Here is a 16,610-nt window from a genome sequence, read left to right as displayed (position 1 = left end):
CCAGAAACGTCCGGGAACTTGCAGGTGCCTTGGTGGAAGAGTGGGGTAACATCTCACAGCAAGAACTGGCAAATCTGGTGCAGTCCATGAGGAGGAGATGCACTGCAGTACTTAATGCAGCTGGTGGCTACACCAGATACTGACTGTTACTTTTGATTTTGACCCCCCCCTTTGTTCAGGGACACATTATTCAATTTATGTTAGTCAAATGTCTGTGGAACTTGTTCAGTTTATGTCTCAGTTGTTTATGTTCATACAAATATTTACATATGTTAAGTTTGCTGAAAATAAACGCAGTTGACAGTGTGAGGACGTTTCTTTTTTTGCTGAGTTTACGTATATTTCTTTCTCAAAACATCTTATAAGTCTTCTGCAGTAAAACATTGTAGAACCAGGTACTTCTCAGCAGCTGCCACCTACGCAATAAAAACCCACTACCCCATTCCACTACTTTGACCCTATCTGCTCCTGCACCATCCCAACAGGCTGGGAGGACGGGACATCACCCTTCAACACGCCATGTAACTCTTCTGAAGTCAAATCTCATATACCCAAATAAATCTCTGCAGCTGCCACCACAGCATCTATTTTCTGTGATTTACGTTCCATTTCTGGGGTACAAGATATTACATTACAAATCTAAAAGTTATTACATTAACCGGTGTTACAAGACAATATGCATAGTTCTTGCCTTGATCGATTATCCAACGTATCATTGATTAGTTTTATGAGCACACACACACACAGGTTGACTATGACATCTTCTGTGATAACATTTATCCATTTAAATCCCAATGTATGATATTACATAGACACAGGGGAGACCTGATCCTAGATCAGAGCTGCATATTATGCTCCACAGAGGTTACCATGGTAATCAGACTATGGCAAATGTTTAACAATGGGAGATGGATATGCCAGTTCACTAGAAGTTTTTTTTATTGATTGTTTATTTAGGGATCTGGAACTGGTGCCGTATAGGAGGGAGATGAAATAGGGCACGTTTTTGTTTTCTGGTGACTTTTCATTGTCCCTAACTGAGCAAAGCTCTTTCCACATAGACAAACATAAGGCTTCTCTCCAGTGTGTGTTCGCTGGTGTCTAGTCAGGGAGGAAGCGACGGCAAAGCTCTTCCCACACTGTTCACAGCTATAAGGTTTCTTTCCAGTGTGTATGCGCCGGTGTGAAGTCAGCACGGAAGCTAGAGCAAAGCTCTTTCCACACTGATCACAGCTATAAGGCCTCTCTCCAGTATGTATCCGCTTGTGTACAGTTAGGTTTCCTGCACTAACAAAGCTTTTCCCACAACGAAGGCAGGGGTAAGGCCTCTCGCCAGTATGAATGATCAAATGCGATTTTAAGGCGCTAGATACAGTAAAACCCTTCCCACATTGAGAGCAGCAGTACGGTTTCTCTCCTGTATGGACTCTCAGATGAGATTTTAAGGCTGTAGATACAGTAAAACTCCTCCCACACTGAGAGCAGCAGTACGGTTTCTCTCCTGTATGGATTCTCAGATGAGATTTTAAGGTGCCAGATAGAGCAAAACTCTTCCCACACTGTGAGCATCTGTAAGGTTTCTCTCCTGTATGGATTCTTTGGTGTTCTTTAAGACGCCCTGCAGAGATGTGCCTCTTCCCACACTGAGAGCAGAAGTACGGTCTCTCGCCGGTGTGAATCCGCTGGTGAATAATGAAGCAACTCCGGCTAGTGAAATTCTTCCCACAGTCAGAGCAGCAGTGGTGACGTTTCTTCCCTATACATCTCTGCTGATGTTTCTTGAAGTGTTCTGACCTGGAGAGACACTTCTCTGCCTCGTCAGCAACATGTGATGGACGTTGAGCAGATAAGCCCCTGCCACCGAGATAACCACGTTTAGGTGTGTCCCCTGTGAAACAAAGACATTGAATAACAAGGTTTATGAAATACGGGTCCATAAACAAAAATGATCATCAATAAATACAGTACACTCAGTGACCAGTTTATTAGGTACACCTACAGACAATGAGTCACGTGGCTGTGGCTTGCTACCTAAAACAGGCAGACAGGTAGAGACATTCAGTTACGGTTTGATTAAACATTAGAATAGGCAAAACGAGTGACAAACAAAATACAATGTCAGTGGCAGTCCTGTGGGTGAAAACAGCTCGTTGATAAGAGAGGTTGAAGGAGAATGGCAAGAATCGTGCCAGCTAACAGGCGGGCCAGAAAAAAATAACAGCGCAGTACAACAGTGGTGTGCAGAACGGCATCACGGAATGCATAACTAGTTGATCCTCACACGGGTGGGCTATTACAGAAGAGAACCACACCGGGTTCCACTCCTATTAGCTAAAAACAAGAAACGGCTCCAGAGGGCACGCCATCAACACTGGACAATTGAGGATTGGAAAACATTACCTAGTCCGACAAAACCCGTTTGTTGTTGCGTCATGCTGATGGCAGTCTGGATTTGGTGTGCAAAGCATGAGCCCATGGACCCATCCAGCCTGGCGGCGGTGTACTGGTGTGGGGAATGTCTTCCTGGCACACGTCTTCCTTGATACCAATTGAGCAACGATTTAACGCCACAGCCAATCTGAACATTGTTTGCGACCAAACCCAATAGAGTATCTTTGGGGTGAGATGGAACGGGCTGTTGGCAGCATGAATGTGACGCTGTCCAATCTGCAGCAACTGCGTGATGCCATCACGTCAGCATGGATCAATTCACCTTGTAGAATCCATGTCCCGAAGAATTCAGGCTGTTCTGGAGGAAAAGGCGGCTCTGATCCGGTACAAGATGGGTGTACCTAATAAACTGGCATTGAGTGTACATTGTTTATCAATCAATTAACAGAAGTTTCAGAAGCAGATTGTAGTCTAATCCACATACAACATTGTTCTTACTTGATGAAATCAAATCTCCATCTTCCTCGTGTCCACCTCTCGAAGTTCCACTCTGCCCTGGTGTTTTCCTGCAGTCGATCAGCAACGAAGACACCCTCTTCAGACCCTGCAGTAAGGCGCTACCGGGAGAGTTGCAACCCGGGGACTCTGGCAGGGTAGAGGGGGACGGGCTAGTTCTGTCCTGTTGACCGCAGAAGTATTGTACATAGAATATCATTAGACCAAATATATATTTATAACCCCCCTATTTCATGATATCCAATTGGTAATTAACAGTCTTGTCCCATCGCTGCAACTCCAGTGCGGCCTTGGGAGAGGCGAAGGTCGAGAGCCATGTGTCCTTCCGAAATACAACCCTGTCAAGCTGCACTGCTTCTTGACACACTGCTCGCTTCACCCGTAAGCCAGCCGCACCAGGGATTGAACCCGGTTCTGTAGCGATGCCTCTAGCACTGCCTTAGACCGCTGCCCCACTCAGGAGGCGAGACCAAATATTTCTGATTGATTGGATCTACTACTTCAACTAAATAAAACCTCTTGTTGCTGTACTTACAACATCTCCACTGTCACCACCTACAACAGTCTCCACAGCCTCTGTGCCCCAGTATGTAGTCCCCAGTGTCCCTCTCCCTCCATCACCTGCAGCAGACACAGCCCTGAGCATGCCTCTCTCACACGTGACACCTGCAGTACCACAGCATCTTATAGAGGAGATGATCAGCCTGGTGCGTCAGCATAGGGAGGAGATCCGGGAGCAGCAGTGTGCAATGAAAAATGTTGAGGAGGACAACCAGGCTCTCAGGATGGAAGTCCGCAGACTTAGAGAGGAACTGTCCAGTACAGTCAACACTGGCCACATGCAGGACCTGTAGAAGGAGCTACATGAGCCAAGGCAAGTATTTCTCAGCTACCACCATCCACTCTAGTTCCACAAACACCTTGGACCAGGCCAACAGCTGAATCAGAACCTACAAACCAATCCAACCAAACAATGCACCAACCAAGCTGACCCCTTCCATCCCCATCTTATGGCTTGTAATTACTCCCATCAATCAAATGGCAAGTTTATATTAGAGCATCAACTTTTCCCGAATAAAATGATGTCAAAGTTATGGTGCCCCACAACGGACAAAGCTACTGTGGCCCAGCTTGTCTCCCCAAGTCATATCATCATTCACACGTGGACCAATGACCTGCATGCCCAACAGGAGAGGGTGATCACATCACAAAGGGGAGTGACAGAGATGGCATCCACCATTTCCCCCCTTGCAAAGACAGTAACGTCTACCCTGCTCCAGAGGAGAGATTTCCACCCTGCCACCATCCAGAGGGTAAATGCCAGCCTCTCTCGGGACTGTGTGCTATAGTCCAACGTGCACCTGGCCTACTGTCCCACCCTCAGCCTGGACTGTCTTTAGGATAATGTACGCCTGTACAGAGGCAGTCTCCACCTTCGCCAGGATCTCTCTCTCTCTCATATATATATATATTTTTGGAGTCAATAAACCTCAAGATGAGCTTACACATACCTGCTGCGTTTTGGTCCTCCTTAACCAACAACCGTGACAGAACCTATGAAAGCTGGTGGTTCCTTTTAACATGTGTCTTCAATATTCCCAGGTAAGAAGTTTTAGGTTGTAGTTATTATAGGACTATTTCTCTCTATACGATTTGCATTTCATATACTTTTGACTACTGGATGTTCTTATAGGCACTTTAGTATTGCCAGTGTAACAGTATAGCTTCCGTCCCTCTCCTCGCCCCTACCTGGGCTCAAACCAGGAACACATCGACAACAGCCACCCTCGAAGCAGCGTTACCCATGCAGAGCAAGGGGAACAACTACTCCAAGTCTCAGAGCGAGTGATGTTTGAAACGCTATTAGCGCGCACCCCGCTAACTAGCTAGCCATTTCACATCGGTTACACCAGCCTTATCTTGGGAGTTGATCGGCTTGAAGTCATAAACAGCGCAATGCTTGAAGCATTGCGAAGAGCTGTTGGCAAAACGCACGAAAGTGCTGTTTGAATGAATGCTTATGAGCCTGCTGGTGCCTACCACCGCTCAGTCAGACTGCTCTATCAAATCATAGACTTAATTATAATAAACACACAGAAATATGAGCCTTTGGTCATAAATATGGTAGAATCTGGTAACTCTCGAAAACCAAACTTTTTTTTTTTTTTCAGTGAAATACGGAACCGTTCCGTATTTTATCTAACGGGTGGCATCCCTAAGTCTAAATATTCCTGTTACATTGCACAACCTTCAATGTTATGTCATAATCATGTAAAATTCTGGCAAATTAGTTTGCAACAAGCCAGGTGGCCCAAACTGTTGCATATACCCCGACGCTGCGTGCAATGAACGCAAGACAAGTGACAATTTCACCTGGTTAATATTGCCTGCTAACCTGGATGGCTTTTAGCTCAATATGCAGGTTTAGAAATATATGCTTCTGTGTATTGATTTTAAGAAAGGCATTGATGTTTATGGTTAGGTACAGTCGTGCTACGATTGTGCTTTTTTCGCAAATGCGCTTTTGTTAAAACATCCCGTTTGGCGAAGTTGGCTGTCTTTGTTAGGAAGAAATAGTCTAAACACAGTTCGCAATAAGCCAGGCGGCGCAAACTGCTGCATATACACTGACTCTGTTGCAAGAGGTGACACATTTTCCCTAGTGAAAAGAAATTCATGTTAGCAGGCAATATTAACTAAATATGCAAGTTTAAAAATATATACTTGTGTATTGATTTTAAGAAAGACATTGATGTTTATGGTTAGGTACACGTTGGAGCAATGACAGTCTTTTTTCGCAAATGCGCACCGCATCGATTATATGCAGCGCAGGACAGGCTAGATAAACTAGTAATATTATCAACCATGTGTAGTTAACTAGTGATAATGATTGATTGATTGTTTTTTATAAGATAAGTTTAAAAGCTAGCTAGCAACTTACCTTGGCTTCTTACTGCATTCGTGTAACAGGCAGGCTCCTCGTGGAGTGCAATGTAAAGCAGGTGGTTAGAGTGTTGGACTAGTTAACCTTAAGGTTGCAAGATTGAATCCTCGAGCTGACAAGGTAAAAATCTGTCGTTCTGCCCCTGAACAAGGCAGTTAACCCACCGTTCCTAGGCCGTCATTGAAAATAAGAATGTGTTCTTAACTGACTTGCCTCGTTAAAAAAAAAGAAGGGCAAATCGGTGTCCAAAAATACCGATTGTTATGAAAACTTGAATCGGCCCTAATTAAATCAGCCATTCCGATTAATCGGCCGACCTCTAATAATGACGAAGCAAAAACAAGATTTTAGAAATTCTTGCAAAAGTATCCCGTTTCCACTGATCATCCTTGAGATGTTCCTAGAACTTGGAGTCCACCTGTGGTAAATTCAATTGATTGGACATGATTTGGAAAGGCACACACCTGTCTATATAAGGTCCCACAGTTGACAGTGCATGTCAGAGCAAAAACCAAGCTATGAGAATGAAGGAATTGTCCATAGAGCTCTGAGACAGGATTGTGTCCAGGAACAGATCTGGGGAAGGGTACCAAAACATTTCTGCAGCATTGAGGGTCCTCAAGAACAGTTGCCTCCATCGTTCTTCAATGGAAGAAGATTGAAAACACCATGACTCTCCCTAGAGCTGGCCACCCAGCCAAACTCAGCAATCTGGGATTAAGACCCTTGGTCAGGAAGGTGACCAAGAACTCGATGGTCACTGACAGAGCACCAGAGTTCCTCTGTGGAGATGGGAGAACCTTCCAGAAGGACGAACATCTCAAATCTAATTTTATTGGTCACATACACGTGATTAGCAGATGTTTTTGCAGGTGTAGCAAAATGCTTGTGCTTCTAGCTCCGACATTGCAGTAATATCTAAGAAATTACACAACATATACCCAATACACACAAATCTAAGTAAGGAATTAAGACTATATACACATAGACGAGCGATGTCAGAGCGGAACGGACTAAGATGCAGTAGAATAGTATAGAAAACAGTATTTACATTTGAGATGAGTAATGCCAGATATGTAAACATCATTGAATTGCGACTCCACTTTCTCTATACTGACGTTTGACTGTTTGATTGCCTTACGGAGGGAATAACTACACTGTTTGTATTCGGCCATATTCCTAGCCACCTTGCCATAGTTAAATGTGGTGTTGCGCTTTCAGTCGTGTGTGAATGCTGCCATCTGTCCACGGTTTCTGGTTAGGGTAGGGTTTAAATAGTCAGTGGGTACATCTCCTATACACTTCCTGATAAACTCAGTCACCGTATCAGTGTATTTGTCAATGCTATTCTCGGAGGCTACCTGGAACATATCCCAGTCCGCTTGATCAAAACATTCTTGAAGCGTGGATTCCGATTGGTCAGACCAGCGTTGGATAGACTTCAGCATGGGTACTTTCTGTTTGAGTTCCTGCCTATAGGAAGGGAGGAGCAAAATGGAGTTCAGATTTGCCAAAGGGAGGGCCTTGTAGGCATCCTGGAAGTTGGAGTAGCAGTAGTCGAGTGTTTTAGCAGCACGAGTATTTCAGTCAATGTGTTGACATTACTTCTGTAGTGTTTTCCTCAAATTTGCTTTGTTAAAATCCCCAGCTACAATGCGGCCTATGGATATTTGGTTTCCAGTTTGCATGAAGTCCAGTGAATATTTGAGGGCTGTCATGATATCGGCTTGAGGGGGAATATACATGGCCGTGACTATAACCGAATTCTCTTGGGAGGTAATACGGTCGGCATTTGATTGTGAGGTATTCTAGGTCGGGTGAACAAAAGGACTTGAGTTCCTGTATGTTATCACAATAGTTAATCATGAAACAAACACCTCTGCCCTTCTTCCCAGAGAGATATTTATTCCTGTCTGCACGATGAACTGAGAACCCAACTGGCTGTATGGACTCAGACAGTATATCCCGAGAGAGCCATGTTTCCGTGAAACAGAGTATGTTACAATCCCTGATGTCTTTCTGGAAGGAAATACTCGCCCTAAGCTCATCAACTTTATCATCCAGAGACTGAACATTAGCGAGTAATATACTAGGAAGCGGTGGGTGGTGTGAGCGCCTCCTGAGTTGGACTAGAAGACCACTCTGAATACCTCTCCTCTGCCCGGCGGTGTTTTGGATCAGCCTCTGGAATCAGTTCAATTACATATACAGGTTTTCGGAAGCACCTTAATAGTGTTCATAGTAATGTTCAGCAAATTGCTCAAACTTCAACTGTTGCATGTTCATCTAGTGAGCCAGTTGCAACTTCATCTCAGGCACATGCTTTGGAGGACACATTTAATCCACAAAATCAATGTAGCTCTTCCAGTGTTTATTCTGAGAGCAATGATTCAGGACTTACTAAAGATCCAACTAAAGAAATTTGTGCATCCATCGTGGCCAAATTACAGGGGAGTGGGATTTCCAACAGTTTGGTATCCTCAATTGTAGGAGATTTGGAAGAACTAACAAGTGAGATTCGCTCACAAGCAAAGCATACAGCTATTTCTGCTTTACCTATAACTGACCGCAACATCTCTGTGATAAATGAATCTTTTGAAGATTATGAAAACCCGTTCACAAATCTAAATACAGAATGGAAACTAAATAAATACTACCACCAAAAAGGGGAGTTGTCGAGCCAGTAGAAATAACACTGGGAGTGAGATATGACAACAGGCGAAATCATTAATCGGGTACTTATGATCAAGTACCTGTGAAGGATACTTTTATATATGTGCCGATTTTAGAAACATTGAAGTTCATGTGCAGAAATCCAGACATTTGTGTTTTGCTAAAGAAAGAGTGTAGATCAGAGTGACACTTATACTGACTTTTTTGATGGAAGTTATTTTAAAACCCACCCTTTGTTTACAGCCAACAGACATGCATTACAAAACCAACTATACTATGATGATTTTGAAACAGCCAATCCCCTTGGCTCCAAATGTGGAATTCACAAAATTGGCTCTCTTTATTTTGGTGTAAGAAACTTTCCCCCAAAATTTAATTCAGTTTTGATGAACATTCATTTGGTAACACTTTTTCACACACAAGATCTGCACAAGTATGGTTTTGATGTTATACTAGAACCGTTGATAAATGATTTGAAAAAACTAGAAAGCCAAGGGCTAATTCTTCCATTTTCAGATGAGCAGGTATATGGTACAATCTGTCAGATCACTGGAGATAATCTAGGGATGCACACAATTCTTGGTTTTAATGAGTCATTCAGTAGCCGTCATTTCTGTCGCCTTTGTTTGATTGAGAAGAATGATTGTCAAACGGTATACAGTGAGGATGATCCTAAGGTGATCCTTCGTGGAAAAGATATGTTTGAAATGCATTGCCAGTCTCTCCAGGAAAACCCACAATTGAAGTCACTTTATGGTTTGAAAAAAAGATCTACACTTAATTCATTGAAGTATTTCCATGTTTGTAATAACTATTCATTTGATATCATGCATGATCCTCTTGAGGGTGTGGTTCAGTATGAGATCAAATTGCTTTTTGGATATCTCACACAACACTTTATGTCAGAACAGGACTTGCTTTCCAGGATTTATGGTTTTGATTATGGATTTTTAGAACGAAAAAAATCGTCCTACAAAGATTATTTTGGAGAGTGTTGGCAATGGCATTGGTTTGAATTCTATTCAGACATTGTGTCTTGTGAAAAACATCCCACTGTTTGGTGACATTATTCCTGCAGGAAACAAAAACTGGAATTTGTTACTGTTGTTACTTCAAATAATGAACATAGTTTTTTCACTTTCTCTCACTCTAGGTATGACAATATATTTAAAACATTTGATTGTTGATCACCACAAACTATTTAAGCACTTGTATCCACATAGAAACTTGATACCTAAGCATCATTTTATGATCCATTACCCATCTTCTATAAGGAAAATTGCCCCTTATTATATACGTGGTGTATGAGGTTTGAGGCCAAACACAAGCCGTTTAAAGATTGAAATGTTTAAAACAAAAACATAACCAAATCGCTTGCTAAAAAGCATCAGATGGCCATTGCTTATCACTGGGAAACCTTCACCCTCAAACAAAATGAGTATGGGCCAATTAAATATTTTCTCTTCAAAGATGAGAATGTCGTCAACAATGAAATGCTTGAAACGATCTTGTCAAAAGATGTTCTCAACTAGTTGGGTTAAACTTGGTGTAGAATATAAAGCTGGACTAGTTATTTGCAGTACAATGGAAGAAGACATGCCAGTCTTTTGTCAAATAAGTGATGTACTTTTGGTTGAAGATCCAATTTTTGGGGGGACAAACAAGCTATTTACAGAGAATTTTGATGACCATCATCATGCATTCAGAGTATTACGAAGTGTGGAAAGATGTCTACTAAAAATGTCTGAGCTTAAATTTCATAAACCGTTTGATATTCAAAGCTCATACAATGTTTCAGATGAAAGTATGTACATTATACCTTCATTCACAATGTTAATTCAACTGACTGCAAGGGAGAAAAGGCACAAATGTTTTTGACAACAATTGTTTGTGATTAATTCTTATTAATATAAGTATATTAAATTAATTAATAAATAATATTTAATAAATTAACAATACATTTTTTCCGTGTAGATAATTGACACTTTAGGGAGTGAAATTAACACTACACAAAAAGTTAAAAAATTAACTCGGAGCAGTGTTAGTTGTCTAATCCCTTAGTGTTACTTCAACTCTGTTTTGCGAGTTAAAAAAGGAACTCTGGCAGAGTGTTAAATGTTTAACTATTTTGAAAGTGTTAATTTAACTCTGGAGAGTGTGGACCTATATAAACCCTCAGTGTTGAAATCAACTCTGTGGGAGTTAATTCAACACTGGACTTTTTGCTGTGTACCATTATTTAACCCTATACAACATTATTTAACACTATAAAACATTGTAAAAATTATCTGATTAAATTCCATCCTGGAATTGGTCTAGGTGGTTGTTGCTTATTTTATAAAGCAATGTACCCTACAGCTGTCTGTCAGTATACCTCCTTGAGGGGTCCCCTGGGACTGGTAGCTGCACTGCTGGTGGGGGAAGGACCAGGGTCTTATTTTTTAAATGAATTTAGTAAGTCATTTATTAAGTTAACTTAAATATTTTAAATTAACACACTGATTGAGGTAGGCCTATTCAAGAAGAATCCAACAATGACACATGTCAACTAAATTTGAAACAGTCTAATACATCTTAAAGCAGGATTTAAAAAACATTAGGAGACGAAAAGCTTTCCAAAGAACAGGATAGCATATTCTGAGTTTAAAAGAACAGGATAGCATATTCTTAGTTTAAAAGAACAGGATAGCATATTCTGAGTTTAAAAGAACAGGATAGCATATTCTGAGTTTAAAAGAACAGGATAGCATATTCTGAGTTTAAAAGAACAGGATAGCATATTCTGAGTTTAAAAGAACAGGATAGCAAATTCTGAGTTTAAAAGAACAGGATAGCATATTCTGAGTTTAAAAGAACAGGATAGCATATTCTGAGTTTAAAAGAACAGGATAGCATATTCTGAGTTTAAAAGAACAGGATAGCATATTCTGAGTTTAAAGGTAGACTCAGCAATATGACGTAGGCAAAATACACAAAGTAAACATAATAAGTGGGTCAATTTCCACAACAACCAAGAACTTTGAAGCGTGAAATTAAACTTTTCCAATGTAGTCAACATTACAGTGGATTTGCAATTTAGTAGACACTCTTATATTCCAGTACCCTAATCACAGTCAAGACATTATCTATTGTAAGAATAAAAAAACTGTTTTAAGTGAGAAGTAGGCATTGGTCTGAGGCAGAAAAATAAGATTCACATGAGCAGCACAATCCCACCCATGCTCTACCAAGGTTTTCCAGCACACAGCTTTGACCTACTACTATGCTGGTCTACTGTACTTCAAACAATGATTATGCATGTTGCTTTTGAGCCAAACATTCTCAAAGAGCCCAATTCAGACTCTTAGATGTGCTTCCACAATGTGATTTTTACTGCATAAAAGGATTTGTCACACACACACACACACACACACACACACACACACACACACAAATCCCATTCCACTACCTTTTCAAGCTTTTATTTTTTATACTGAAAAACATAAAAAACGCAACATGCAACAATTTAAATTATTTTAGTTAATGAGGAAACCAGTCAATTGAAATAACTTCATTAGGCCCTAATCAATGGATTTCACATGACTTACAGCTACCATAATAAACATGTATTATTATTATTTTTTAAATGGGCCTCAAGAACTCGTTGCAGTATTTTTGTGCATTCAAGTTGCCAATCGATAAAATGGTGTTCATTGTCCGTAGCTTTTGCCGGTCCATACCATAACCCCACCACGGGTCAAATCGCTCGCCCACATGATTGTGAGGCCTCTAAAATCAATGTTGGAGGCGGAATATGGTAGAGAAATGAATAATAAATTCTCTGCCAACAGCTGCGGTGGATATTCTTGTAGTCAGCATGCCCATTGCACACTCCCTCAACTTGAGACATGTGGCATTGTGTTGTGTGACAAAACTAAACATTTTAGATTCTCCTATTGTCCCCAGCTAATGTAATGAACATGCTGTTTAATCAGCTTCTTGATATGCCATACCTGTCAGGTGGATGGATTATCTTGCAAAGGAGACATGCTCACTAACAGGGATGTAAACAAATTTATGCAAAAAATTTGAGAAATAAGATTTGTGCGTATGGAACATTTCTGGGATTTTTTCATTTCAGCTCATGAAACATGGGACCAACACTCTACATGTTGCGTTTATATTTTTGTTCAGTGTATATGAAAGCAAGCTTTGCTTTTATCCTTTCAAGACCATCATAATTAATTGACCGAGCGTTTTTGTCTTGTTGCAATGTGGTGCCTGCCTGTATTTCCTTAAACCTTTGTTTTAGCAATACATGTCATTGACAAAAGAATACATAATTCATAACATATTTTCTTGCCCCTAGTAGCCCCCACCCCTAGCACCGCTCCACTGGAATGGCCGTACATGGCAGAGTTGTTGACAAATATCCAACACATGGGCTAGTCCAGCATCCAGATCAGAGCTGTAAAAACAATCAAGCCGGTGAAATAACAGAGTTGTTAGTTTGGCCACTGTTGATCTAAACAGATTTGGATTACAATGTCAAGAAGACAGGAGAAGAAGCATACTGGAATGTATTCTGGATGTTTGAAACTGGTGAGTTTGTCCCGATGTTAGCAAGCATACATTCGCTCACTGCAGTGCACAACATGCTGTTTACATGTCTATTTGTTTTCTCAGCTACAGTTTGAGTTGTGTCCTGTCTGACAGTGAAATGGTTAGCTCTAAATATAGCTTGGTCTATGGAGTAGCTAGCTAGCTAGCTAGTGTTGCAAAAGTCCATTTGATTGCATGCATTGTAAGGTAGCAGCGTGACAATTTGGTTTTGAACTGATGTTGCTATGTTTTGTGCAAAAATATAGGACTGGCATTTGGATGTGAACTAGCTATCATTAGCTACCTTCTGTGTCAATATTGTCTGGTTCTAACTAGCTAGCTAGATAATGGCTGAAGTTATTTGTGTAACAAACCTTCCATAAACAATTACAGCTAGCTACCTTTCTTTGCCTGTTTGTTAGCTAGCTACTTTCAGCTTGTGTTAACTAGCTACTGCTGGACTGTGGACAGGCAAGCTAACATTAGCTAATAGCAGCTGTATTGTTGCCAAGCATCCAAGTTGCTGACCAGGTTAGATAGAACTCTGAGATTTGGCAAGTTAGCATTTGCAGAAATGCTACAAAAAGGTAGTACGTCGATGGTTCTTAGTGGACATAAATGTGCACGAGAGTGATAAATTATACATTTGATAAAAACTGTTGCACCTACAAATTTTGTCAAACATTTTAAGTCCAATGGTCACTTTATGGAAGCTATAGTGGCCTTTTACTCAGATGCAAGACTTTTAGCGAAGTAGGCGGAGAAAATACTGAACACTCACGACTAGAATATAAAACAATAAAATAAACATTGGGGGACAGTGTAGTGAGATAAGCATCTCACGATTAAATCTCAAAAACAGTAATCATTTGAAAAGGGGCTATTAACTAGCTGGCCTGGGGCATCGTTGCCCATGAATAGAAGTTACAAGGCTAGTGTGCAAGCATCTTAGCCAGGTCGCCAAGGACAGAAAAAAAACTAAAAGCGTGTTCTTATTGACAGAGGAAGATGGCATTTGCATTTCTCTACAAGTTGGGTGACTCAACATGTTTTTTTTCTACTTGCACAAACATGGATGGACGCATCATATTAAGCTTAGGTTGATCGGACTAAATAATTTTTGGCAGGGGCGCATCTTTGGTTTTAGAAGTGGACATAATGATTACATTTTTTATGACCGCTCCGAGACTAGGAGGGGTCTGCGTGGTCCTAAAGCACACCGCTACCTCATGTTGTATCACATTTCAATGATAAAACTGAGGGGGCCAAAAATTCAATTTCAGAATGTGGGGGGCATGTACACTCCATCCCAGTGAAAGTTGCACCCCTGGTTTTTGTTATCTTTTAGTTGTGACTGTAGAAGACTAAATTTGATGATGTTGAAATGGTTCTGGAATAGTGGAGGCAGCACCTGTTTCCTTTTCGACTTGCGGTAACTCTAAATCAATAGTTTAGTATTCCGGGAAACGTTGGAAAATGTCATTTGCTTGACCATTCTTGACCACTCTGTAACTGTTTGTTGTATGCAACATGTTTTGTGAACTCAACTGGACAGATGTTCCTCTCCGGTTTTATGATTGAACAAAGGTAGTTGTTGAATTTATTATGCCACTGTCTTGTTGTCTCGGCTGTGTCAAGTCATATAAACTAACAGGTTATAGAGCAAACAACGCAATTATCACAACACATAGGTTGTAATATGGCTATTTTTCTGCCTTGGCTTCCCGGTGATTTTACCCACGTACCGGTACTGGAAGGTGTAGCTTTAGCCTCATTATTTCTCCATGGTTCTGACGTAACCTGCTCATTGCCTTGTATCAAACTGTGTGCTTTAGGCTAGTAGGCTACTTTGCTGAAGGACAAAACATCCCTGGTTTTTATTACCATCATTGTTTATTTTGTCCAGCTGTTCAAATGAAACGAATGGATATGGAAGATCAACTATTGTTAAAACTAGGCCTAGACATGTTATACACCACAGTAGGCATACTGTTAATAAAAGTAAACCAAACTTACCCGATCCATCATGGATGCTATTCTTTCTTCAGCGTTTCTTCAAATAAAAAAGTAACAGTAAATCTGTAGCTAGCCTACACTACAGTTACTTCCTTTGTTACAGCGTTCAGATAAACAGCTAGACCAGAGCAAACACACGTCCTTTTCAATATTAAAACTCGACTTAAATTGTGACAAATAAGTGTCTGATGTAGGCTAATCTTACTTCAGAAAGATCCTGGATAAGATTTTACCTGATCTACTTAAGTCAATAAAACGTTTAACGCCCTATTCACCAAGAATCATGTTGTCTGTTATCGTCTACTTCTACCATAGAGTCTGTTGGAACAACGTCCTTTTCGACAGTAGAGATAGTAGTAATTCTCTAAGGACCAGTAAGGGAAGCCTATAAAATACCAGACTGATTACAGCAGAGCTATACGTGCACCGGACCAGTAAAATCTGATGTTCAATCCGACGTCTGCGGTGGCCATGAAGCATTTACAGCAATGCAACCTCCGCAGTAGTCAGTGGATGTATACTTATTCAGCTTCGCAGAGCAGAGCTGTGAAGGAAGTGGTCTTCTTCTTTAGTGTTATGGCGGTCAGCAAACAATTATTATAGGTGCACGCCCCCACCTAGTGTATTGGCTGTGCATCAGCCTACTATTCTGTAGTATTAATTCAATACACTTTGTGATAAACCAACTAACCCTACACCCATTACAACCTCATCATTATTCCACTACTTTGTCCCTCTGATCCTACACCAGGCCAGCAGCCTGAAAGGACGGGATATTATCGTTCAAAACACCTCTGCAGTAAAATATTGTACACCCAAGTACTTCTCTGCAGCTGCCACCACATCATCTATCCACTATGATTTACATTCTATTCCTGCGGTACAGTTGACAACCATGGCCATGAACGCGAAAAAAAATATTAAATACTGAAGCATGTTATTCTTATAACTCTCTATTGACCTCAGCCTAATCACAGAGATCCTCTCAGGATCCTTCACCCTGGACCCATCTTCCTCTAGTACTCTCTTCACTGCCTCAGCATACAACACCTTCTGTGATCCTGGTAACCTCAACCTGTCTTTCTCTCACCAGATACGTCTGATCTCCAGCACCATGTGTACCCCTACAGTTTACACACACAACTTGTTCCATCAATACTACACATTCCTTTCTTTCAGGTCCTCCTGCACACTTCTCACATCTAGGATGCTGGAAGGAAGTAGTCAAGGAAGGGAGTTTGTGTTTATACAGGAAGTACCTCACCACCGTAAACAAATCATGTCAAGCTATATGAGCTCTTCAGCTTGTAGTCTTAACTCGGAAATTAGTGACCTTTGGCTCATTCAGCCATCCCAATGGGGAAAATTTTTTTGGGTTTTGGAATAAACACTGAAAATAAGGTCAGCACAGGCTGAGGAGATCTTATACATTTTGTTCTATGAGAGAATAACATTCAGTTAATATGACCTTTATAAATTATGTAGTGTT

General features: G+C 40.9%; 1 protein-coding gene across 2 annotated transcripts; it reads right to left on the bottom strand.

Annotated features, from left to right (window-relative positions):
- Positions 1–310: 310 nt before the first annotated feature.
- LOC115207970 (zinc finger protein 239-like) lies at positions 311–15,938 on the bottom strand. 2 transcript variants are annotated; one of them, XM_029775643.1, is made up of 3 exons: positions 15,122–15,938; positions 2,890–3,070; positions 311–1,888 (listed from the first exon to the last, which is right to left on the bottom strand). In XM_029775643.1, exons 1-3 carry the CDS (start codon positions 15,131–15,133, stop codon positions 954–956), a joined length of 1,128 nt encoding a protein of 375 aa, XP_029631503.1. In that variant the 5' UTR covers positions 15,134–15,938; the 3' UTR covers positions 311–953. The 2 variants fall into 2 exon arrangements, with proteins under 2 accessions (XP_029631503.1, XP_029631494.1); XM_029775634.1 differs by lacking the exon at positions 15,122–15,938 and having other exon boundaries at positions 2,890–4,095.
- Between the last annotated feature and the right edge of the window lie 672 nt (positions 15,939–16,610).

The sequence above is a fragment of the Salmo trutta genome, chromosome 1, assembly GCF_901001165.1.
Source record: "Salmo trutta chromosome 1, fSalTru1.1, whole genome shotgun sequence".
NCBI lineage: Eukaryota > Metazoa > Chordata > Actinopteri > Salmoniformes > Salmonidae > Salmo > Salmo trutta.
Note: the sequence above shows the minus strand (reverse complement) of the source record. Positions and strands in the feature narration are given on the sequence as shown.